This window comes from Enhydra lutris, unplaced genomic scaffold (genome assembly GCF_002288905.1).
Source record: "Enhydra lutris kenyoni isolate GAN:26980312 unplaced genomic scaffold, ASM228890v2 scaffoldscaffold106, whole genome shotgun sequence".
NCBI classification, from domain to species: Eukaryota; Metazoa; Chordata; class Mammalia; order Carnivora; family Mustelidae; genus Enhydra; species Enhydra lutris.
In genome coordinates, this window is record NW_019154190.1 from 604011 (window position 1) to 614378 (window position 10368).

A 10368-nucleotide genomic window follows, 5' to 3' on the forward strand; every position below is an offset into this window, starting at 1 on the left:
TTCTACCTCTGTTCCCACCAAAACTCTCCCAGAACATGTCTAGATTTGTGAGCCAACAAGAGGGAAGAATGGGCAGGGTTTAGTCAAGTGTCTCACTCAGACAAGAGGTACACGAGGTGAGTGCTCTGAACCTTGCCAAAGGGGGCCCCCCAATGAGAATAGACTGCCATGGCCACAGAGATGAGGCGGAGGTTGCCTAAGTTCCCGCACAGGAGTCTCCAGTGGCAATGCCAGAAATTGGCTAACTTCAACCTGATCATGAGAAACTTTACCAAAGAAAACAGCCCAGCCTGTTGAGGACTGGAGGTCTTTTGATAATGGAACAACTTTATCTGAATCCTCCAGTTTCTTCCCTTGGCCCAGATCCTACCACTCGAGAGCCATGTCTCCTCTTTGAGGCTCTTGGCTTTGGACTGACAACCATCCTTCCATGGACTGCCTTGTGTAGTCTCCTCTCCCCTTATCTCCTGCGACAGGGCCTTGTTACTCCCAGTTAGTGTGTTCAGTTCCGTTGACCACACCCTATAGGCAGCACTTGGCCTACGTATTTTTTATTCCTGTTGCAACTGCTAAATAGGTGTGTTGCTATTTTGACAAAGAGCAATAGAAGAACTCTGCAGAAACTGGAAAACTCAGCTGCTCCTCTCTCCAAACACCACCAGAAGACTTTTTCTATGCCTCACTTGGAACTTACAGAGAATTAAATTGATTCCTGGGAAACCTAGAGCCAGACTTGGCCAGGTGAGTGTCTTCTATTTTAAGGGCTTTCATGTGTATCTTTACTTTCTACACACTGTCCCTACTTGTCAGTGACAGGGAGGCTCCAGGGACTTTCACCAAAGAAAGACGAGCGTCCAACAGGATTAGAGTATCGACTAACACACCTCCTCATGCTTTACATAAACGCCAAATCTTCAAAGCTCTGCTGGATGAAATCCCCCAGAATGGCAGATGAGTCTCAGATTATGGGTACTTGAAATTGAATTCACCACAAAAAAGTTTTGGTATGTCTTTGGCTCAGGCCATCACAGCCAAGGCACCCTGAGGTTCGTCTCCCCCACTTCACCTGCAGAGGTTTCTTTGGGAGCAACAGGGACAAGGGGCTTGAAGGGGGTGGACATTTATAGTTCTGACCATGGATTCACTGCCTCAAAGGTGTGTTTCCTTCCCCAGCATGCCTCGTGTTCATGTTTGAACAGAGAGAAATCGGGAAATACTCTTACACCAGTCAGTCGGGAGATGGAGCCCATTCACTGGAGGATGTGTCTGAATCACTCTGTGGACAGATGAGGATAAGAGAAATTATATCTGAGAATAGATTCTAAACAGGGCAGGTGGAGGCCGCTGTCTCTCCATCTGTAGGATGAATACCTTATGTGTGGGTGACAGGGGCAAAGAGAGTTAAAAGTGAGACCTTTCCCTCCCCCAGCCAAGTTCTTTAACTCCCATTAGCCTGCTGGTGCTGCCTGTCCTCCCACCAAGACAAACAGACAAACAGAGAACTAGAAAGACAGATAGACAGAGAAAGAGACTGGCAGAGACAGAAATTACCTTAGCCTCCGATGTGTAGGGCTCAGGCCTCTCTGTTCCCACAGGCATGGCAAACACACACGGTCGAGTCATCTTTCCACCCAGCTGCTCCATCATCTTCATCGTCCTGCAGCTCCTGTCCTGCAGCATCCCTGCAAACGGTAGGAGAGCTCCCCTCACCCCATGCCAGGAGGATGACCCCATATGGAAAAGAATGTCGGAGGGAGCTGGCTGGCACCTACCCACAGCAGCTGTCAGCCAGGGATCCAAGCAGTCCTTCCCAGAGAACCCTAGGTCTGGGTGGGAGGGCCCTTGTCTCCTCAGACCCAGCCTAACTAGGGCTTTCTGATCTGATCTCATAAGGGAAAGCTGATTTCTCCATCCTTGGACCTAAAATACCTGTTCTGGCGGTGCTGGGCGAAAATGTGGAGCTACCATGTCATCTGTCCCTCAATATCAGTGCCGAGGACATGGAGCTTCGGTGGTACAGGGATCAGCCATCCCAAGTCGTGCACCTGCACAAGAATGGGACAGACATGAAGGAAGAACAGATGAGAGAGTACCAGGGAAGGACCACTTTCCTGAGTGCTGGGCTGGACCAGGGAAAAGCCACAGTGAAGATCCACAACGTGACAGTTTTTGATAATGGAACATTCCACTGCAACTTCAAAGATGGCAACATGTCTGCAGAGGCCAGGCTGTGGCTGATGGTGGCAGGTAAGGGTGAGCTGCTGGAGTTCATTGTCTCCCCGAGTCCCCTCCCCCAAACCTGATGCCCAATGCAGATCATCCCACTGTAGCCCAAGCCTGAGCACATCCCACAAAAGCACTAGCATGTTTGCACCAGAGGCAATGATTCCTGGGAAGTCCAGTTCAGGACACCCTTTTCTCTCCCTTTTCTGAGCCAATCCAGAAAGAGGGGAGCAGAGGTAGAAAGGGAAGGACAGAGGCAGAAGGAGGGACAGAGACACAGGGAGGAAAAGACACTAATTTTGCAGTATAGAACGGTTTTTGACATTCTTGGTCCTTTTTTGTTTTGTCCTGTGCATTCTGGGAACAAGGGTAACATACAGCATATAAATATTACACAGAGTAAGTCGTCTGTGAAAAAATCCCAATCTCTGCTGGAATTCTCAATATCTGTACTTTTCTGATGAAAGCACTGGTGGTTGTGTAGACTGGAATGGGCATCTCTTCCCACAGGTCTGGGCGGGATGCCCAGAATCCAAGTGCAAGCTGTCCAAGGTGAAATTGTCTGGGCACAGTGCACCTCAGAAGGCTGGTTCCCAGAGCCCCAGGCGGAATGGAGAGATTTCAGAGGACAGCCCCTACCTTCCATGACCCACCTCTCAGCCTCGCCAACAACAGGTCTCTTCACGGTGGTGTCCAATGTGACCATCCAGGATGGGGATGTTCAGAACTTCTCCTGCTGCATCTCCAGTCCCCTTCTCCAGAAGAAGATGGTCAACTACCACTTGCTCCGTGAGTGTTCTGTTCTGTTCAGACCTCAAAAGTTCTGAGCAGCCCAGACAATAAGTACTTAATATTGAAATCCTTGCACAGTAATGGGATATTTTTCTTATGATGAGAATGCTTATGATCTACTGTCTTACAGTTTCCAAGTATACAACAATACAGTGCTATTAACTATAGTTTCCATGCTGTTCATTACCTCCCCAGAACTCATTCATCTCATAACTAGGAGTTCATATCTTTTGCCCCTCTTCATCTATTATACCCAGTCCCATCTCCATCCTCTGGAAACCACCAATCTGTTCTCTGCATCTATGAGCTGGGCTTTCTGGTTTTCTGGGGGTTTGTGGTTTTTTTTCTTGTTTTGTTTCATTTTAGATTTCATATATACATGAGATCATACAGCATTTTTCCCTGATTACCTTCACTTAGCAACATGTCCGCAAGGTATCCATCCATCCATGTTTTTGGAAATGGCCTGATTTCCTTCTTGCTTATAGAAGAATACTATCTCATTATATAATATATTTTTTTCTTTACCATTCATCCATCAATGGACACTTGAGCTGATTCCCTATCTTGGCTACTGTAAATAACAGTGCAGTGACCATAAAGGGACATGTTATTTTTTGGAGCTAATATTTTTATATCTTACTTTTTGTATAAATACCCAGAAGTTGGGATTGATGCATCGTGTGGTAGATCTACTCTTAATTTTCTGAACATTCACCCTGCTCTCCACAGTGGCTGCACCAATAGCTCCTTTCTCATTAGTGCTAAACAGTATTCCATTGTCTGGATGGATCACAGCCTATTTATGCCTTCACCTTCTGACAGATAGCTTGGGGGTTTTCAAGTTTCACTCTGCATATAATTTTCATTTCTAAACAACCTCAAGCTTACAGAAAATTTGCAAGAATGGCGTGCAGAATTTTGTACAGAACACCCAGTGTTCAACATTCTGCCATTTGTCATCATCTCTCTCTCCTGTTCATCTGCCCTGATTTGTCTGCATAAACACCCACATATGTTTTCTGAGTCATTTCAGGTTAGTTCCAAGGATCATGTCCCCGACCCACAAACCCTGTCTTGTGTGTGTCCTCAGAACACAGGTGCTCTCTTTCCCTGATGTTCTTGCCTCTCTGTACTCTCTTTCAGCTCAATTATTCAGAAGTTCCCTGTCAAATGCATGGAGGACAGTGCTGCCTCTGATCCTCACTCTGGCAGGGCTTGTCACTGCTGGAGCCACCTGTCTCTACCAGAAATGTCAGAAAGACAGGAATATGGGGCAGCTGGAAGAAGAGAGACTGTATAGAGCAGAGGAGCAGCACTCCCAAGGTAAGCAGGTCCTGGTAGGACGGACATGTCCCTTTCCCCCAGGGCACAGGTGTGGAGCTCTGCATGAACTCTCCTATGTGCACCCTCATGGTCAGGATGAATGGGAGAGACCAGCCCAGGACACACCTCACGGACTCCCCACTTACCAAATGCTCAGTGAAATTCTCTGTCTCTGAGAGGTGTTCAGCTGCTCACCACTGGAGGACTTCTGGAAGGCTGGAGGATTTCCAACACAAAGACAGATCTGAGCTTGAACCTGGGAGTGTCTGTCAGTTGGGGGTGATGAGAGCATTCTGAGAAGTGCTCAAATGACAAATGCAGCAGGGTACCTGGCACCTGCCAGGGTCTCGTTGTGGGTGCAGGGACTATCATCAATCAGCATTGTTGCACTCACCAATCCACTCCCCTCCCTGCCCCTGTGTCCTTACCCATAGCCATCAGGCACGAGCCTGGGAGCAGAGCACAGATGTCCCCATGACAGACATGGGAAAGCAGGGCTATCAGGATCTGCTCCACCAAAGCCTCCCCTAGGAAGAAAATGACCCAGATTATTGTTTTATTGGGCACTGAAGAATCTGTATTTCTTCATGCTTTCTAGGATCACAGCTAGAACCCATTAAGTCCTGTTTTGACTTAGGTTCCCAGAAGTTGAGCTTTGGCCCCATTGAATCAGCACAGTCCCACAGTTTCACATCTTTCTCTCTCATTGCAGGCTGGACAGAGGACAAGGTGATCTATGGTGAGGGCCATGTCGGGGGCTGGAAACCTCTGCCCCCACATGTGTGTCTATGTGTGCATGTATGTGTGTGCTGTGTGCACATGTTGTACATTTACATGCACACATGTGTGTTGATCTGTGCACATATGCATGCATGCAGAGGCATTGCCGTGTGTGTGTGTGTGTTTGTGTGTGTGTGTGTGTGTATTCCTTTTCATTCCAGAGTGCAGATGTGTGGAGCCCAATGCTGGTGAGTGGCAGCCACATGGCTCTAAACATCAATTTTCTGCTGCCCTGAGAGACCTTAGCTCCTGTTTACTACCTGGGGAAGAGACAGACCCGCAGAGCCTAGGCAGCAAGAAAGACAACTCTCCTGAGGCATGGCCACTTGTTGGGGGATTAGAGGTCACCAATCTGTTACCATAGAGATAGCAGAAACAGGGGCTTTCTGCCCCAGGACACCATCTAGGTGGGAGGGATGGTTGGAGAGGGGAGAATCTCGCCAAGGTCAGGGAACCCCAGGACTGGGGGGGGCATAAATGCAGACAATGAACCAGGAACCTGAGAGGTGTCAGAGAACCTGGGGATACAAGCCTTAGCACAGCCACTTGTTGAGGGTCTAGGAGGGGACAGAGAGAAACTGATCATCATTTCATTCATTCACTTATTCATTCATGTACAATAGTGACCAGTTACCTCCTGTGCCAGCATCCAACCATCTATCAGTGATTGAAATGACTTCCTCCTGTCCTCAGGGGGCATAGAATCTATGTGGGGATGCAAGCCATCAGCCAGTGATGCTTCTTTAACCAAAACTGGAATAAAGCAGAGTAATATTATAGGAATGGACTAGAATACAATAATGAAGTTGGCCAGGAGAGCATTCATGTAGGATGTCCATGGCCCTGGGGATGGTGGGATGGTAACATCTAAATGAAGGGCTGGGTGACAGTGGGACCACAGCGCTGAGAGAATGAGCTGTGGACCCGCAAACATGGCAGGGAGAATGTCATCAGTGGTGTGGGAAAGATGAACATGTGGAAGAGAATCCAATGGGGCAAGATTTGTGGATGCCCAGACCTGCAGAGCCTGGAAAGCTGAAGTAGGTGTCTGGGTGCAACATGAGTGAGGGAGCTTAGACAGGGGAGAGGCATTGGTGGAGGAGAGGACAACCCTGAGATGTGCCCTGAGGCCACAAATAGCAGGGTCCAGCAGGGCAAGACAGAACAAGGAACCCAAGGTGACCTTTGGAGCCAATGTCCCTGGGCCCATGGTGGCTTCATCTAACAGAAGGCTTGGGACCAAACAAGACAGATTTAGGTCAAAGAAGTGAAAATCATCTTGGACCTCTTAAGACTGAAACTTTATCAGACATCCAAATGGGGATGTCAGATAAATCTTTAGTTACACAAGTCTGGAATTCCCAGGAGAAATGTGGACTTGAGACAGGAATTTAAGGTCCTTGGCATATATCTGGCCTTGAAAACCAAGGAAGTGAACCAGGAAGTGCTCCATTTATCTGCACGCCCAAAATTATTCTTTAAATTTCTTTATTTGAAAAAGAAAGATTTTAAAAAGAAAAAAAAGTAAGAAAGGTACAGGGCAAAGAAGACAGATTCAAGTCTAGCCTTGGAGAACCTGGTACTTGAAGGTCTGTTTGAGCAGGAGTCTGGGCAGAGTTGTGGGAAGTCCAGGGGAAGCTTTTTCACTGAAAACCATGGATACAGTGTGGTGAGTTAGCAGCTTGTGGCATTCCATACAGTGAGATAAGATCGGGAACATGACCCAGAAACATTGTCTAGTGTGGTGTGCGAGGAGAGGTGTCCCCTGTGGAGACAGCTGGGACAAAAATTTCAAAATTATAGTCTGTGCAGCTAAGCTGTAAATTGGTAAGTGGGGAATCAAGCAGAGTGTTTTATTTCGGTTTATTTTGGTTTTACTTTAAGGTCATTTAAGGTAGCAGAACATGCCTGTTGCCTAAAAAGAATGATCTGGTATGAAGACACATGAAGCCAGCAGGGAGAAAGTAAATGAACTAAAGAAAAATTTTTCAGGGAATATAGTCTGCAGCGGTGGATAGGATGGAACACAGGTCTGCACTGGCGGCCAGGTGTGGCGGGGTGGTGTGTCAGAGGTCATTATTGAGTAGTTTCGTATCAATGTTAATTTTCTGGTTTTGATCCTTTTACTGTGGATTTTCCAAGATGTTTTCATAGACATATTATTTATGCTATTTTTCGGCTTCTTCGTTAGTCTGGAACTTTTTTTAATGTGATTAATTTTTATTTAATGATGAGGAAATTTGGAATACCAGGAGCCAGGCGTATTGTTGAGCTAGGGAGTCCATGTTTGACCATTATGGAGATAGAACATGGGTGATCTCCATCCCCACAGCCCAAACTCTACAGGGAAAGGATTTGGGTGGGACATAAGGTGGAGAATTCAGAAAGCAGCAATGAGAATTTTGGGGGAGAACAGTCAGTCTTTGCTGGAAAGCGAAAGAGAACAGGGTTCTATTCAGAAAGAGGTAGAGACCAGAGAGAAAGCTGGGGTTCAAATAGGAGGAAAGCATGGGTCCTGTCCAGATGATAGGGATGGAAGGTCAAGAAACATGAGTGTCTGAGGTATCGAGGTATAGACCCAAGCAAACAACATACCTGGCTTTAGAATGGGTCAAGGTGGACACTGGCTAAGAGGTTTCTGTTATTGAGAAGATGCCTGCTGGGGCAGCCTGGTGCCCAGCTGGTCCCCACACACCCTCTCTGCCTCTAATATGGAGCCCAAGTGTAGACAGACCCTTCCCCAGGTCACATGCTGGGGTTCTGAGGGCTCTGAGAAGGATGGTAGGGCAGGAGAGAAGGACTCTGTTTTGGAAGGTGTTCACCTTAGCTGTGGGGCTCTTAAGATGCCTCTTGGGCTTTTCCTTATGTGACTCCTCTGTCGTTGACCCCAGAGCTGTCCAATGGCACTTGCATCAATGCACCTGTGGCACCTTCTCCTGTCCCCCTGTGTCCTCCATGTCCTCTTATGTCTCTATCTCTGTTTCTCTGTCTCTGTCTCTCCATCTTGCTCATTGTGTCTCTCTCTGTGTCTTTCTGTCCTTCTCTTTGTGTCTTTCTCTGTGTCTCTCTGTCTCCCCATCTCTCTGTCTTTCTCTATCTCTCTCTATTTCTCTGCCTGTATCTATCTCTCTTTAGCTCTCCTTATCTCTCTATTTATCTCTCAGTCTCTGTTTCTGTCTCCTTCTCTGTCTCTCTGTCTCTCTCTATTTCTCTCCATATGTCTCTGTATCTATCTCTCTTTGTATCTGTCTCTCTGTCTCTGTATCTCTCTGTATCTTTCTGTCTCCCTGTTTCTCTGTGTCTCTTCTATGTCTCTCTCTTCCTTTCTCTACCTCTGTCTCTGTTTTTCCCTATATTTCTGGGATACTGTCTCTATCTCTATCTCTCCCTTATGTCTCTCTGGCCTTTTCTCTGTCTCTCCTTGCTTCTGTCTCTCTCTCTCTCTCTCTCTCTCTCTCTCTGCTCTCCCTGTCTACATCTCTCTCTCTCTTTCTCACACACACACACACATATACACACAAACAAACACACACATGTGTTGAGGGACTGTGAACAGGGGGACAAGCAGACCTCACAGGGTACCAGTCATGTCCACTCATTGGTAGCAATCCACCCCCTGGCTCCCACCTGGAGCTGCCTCAGCTGATCTGGGATGACCTGTTGCTCAGGGTCCTGGACAGAAGATGGGGGGAGCCAAGGGACTCTCAGGGAGGCTGTGGTTTTACCTCACCCAGAGGTCCTATGGTCCCCTTCTTACAGGAGGGCAGGTTGGGGACACAAACTCCCAAGCCTAAACCTCTCCTCTTCCCACAGTGAGTCCATCCCTGGACCCTGATACTGCAAGCCCAAAACTCGCTCTGTCTGAGGATGGGAAGAGTGTGAGGCGGCTGTTCTTTGACCAGGAGCTGCCAGATGTCCCCAGCAGATTTGACCAGGACCCCTGTGTATTGGCACGGGAACAGTTCTCTGCTGGGAGGTATTATTGGGAGGTCCAGGTGGGACAGAGGAAGGCCTGGAATGTGGGCGTCTGTCTAGAGAGCTTGGATCGGAAGGGAAGGATCCCAAAGGCTCCCCAGCATGGACTCTGGGCCCTGGAGCTCTACAAGAAGACATTCTGGGCCCTCGCTTTCCCAAGGGTCCGCCTGCACCCTTCAGAGCCCCTACATCAGGTGGGTATTCTCCTGGACTATGATGCTGGCAGAGTCTCCTTCTACAACGTTGGCAATGGATCCCTCATCTACTCATTCTCTGGACTCTCCTTCTCAGAGCCCCTGAGGCCATTCTTCTGCCTCTGGACACACGACCCTATCCCCCTGATCATCTACTCAGAATGCCAGCCCCCCGAGGCCACGGGCCCTCCTCAGAGTCAAGGACAGGAGAGAGTGGGGACCCTCCTCCAACAAGACCCATGATCTCTTTGCTCTAGCCTGTCATAGATTTGAGGGAGACATGTCCATTCTACATGCCAGCTAGACCTATACAAAGGTGCATCTTTCTGAGTTATACTGTCTTATCTTCATTTTCCTTCCCTGTGGAATACTGACAATATATTATGGGCTGAATCATACACTCTCAAATGTACTTTCTGAAGCCCCAACCCCCCCAATCTCCAGATGGGGCTGTATTTGGAGATGGAGTCTTTACAGAAGTGGTTAAGGTAAAAACTGGTCACTAGGGTGGGTCTTGATCCTGCATGACTGGAATCCTTATCAGAAGAGGGGGTCAGAGGTGCTTGGGTGGCTCAGCCACTTAAGCATCTGCTTTCACCTCAGGTCATGATCTCAGAGAAGTCCCACATCAAGCTCCTTGCTAGGCAGGGATGCTGCTTCTCCCTATGCCCCTGTCCCAGCTTTCTTTGTATCTCTGTCAAATAAATAAATAAAAATCTAAAAAAAAAGAAGAAGAAGAAGAGGAGGAGGAGATCAAGGCACAGACACACACAGGTGGACGACTGCATGAAGACGCAGTGGCGAGACTGCATGTACATGTCAGGGAGAGACATATCAGGAGGAACCAGCCCCACCCACACCTGGATCTGGGACCTCCAGTCCCCAGGACTGGGACACAATAAACGTGTGTTGTTTAAACTCCCAGCCTGTTATTTGTTACAGAGCCCAAGCTGACCAGGGCACTATATCGTTATACACAGTGGGGTGCTTTTCTGAAATGTACTTGGGGTCAGTTACAAAGCATTGAGCCCAGTACCAGACACAAAATATTTGCTCAGTAAATGCCAGCCTTCATTAT

General features: G+C 47.9%; 1 protein-coding gene across 1 annotated transcript; it reads left to right on the forward strand.

The window, feature by feature from the left end:
• Window positions 1–1597: 1597 nt before the first annotated feature.
• On the forward strand, window positions 1598–9533 carry LOC111139400 (butyrophilin-like protein 10). Its single transcript, XM_022491646.1, has 6 exons — window positions 1598–1691; window positions 1894–2247; window positions 2734–3012; window positions 4162–4341; window positions 5054–5080; window positions 8935–9533. The coding sequence occupies exons 1-6, from the start codon at window positions 1598–1600 to the stop codon at window positions 9531–9533; spliced, it is 1533 nt and encodes a 510-aa protein (XP_022347354.1).
• Window positions 9534–10368: the final 835 nt, after the last annotated feature.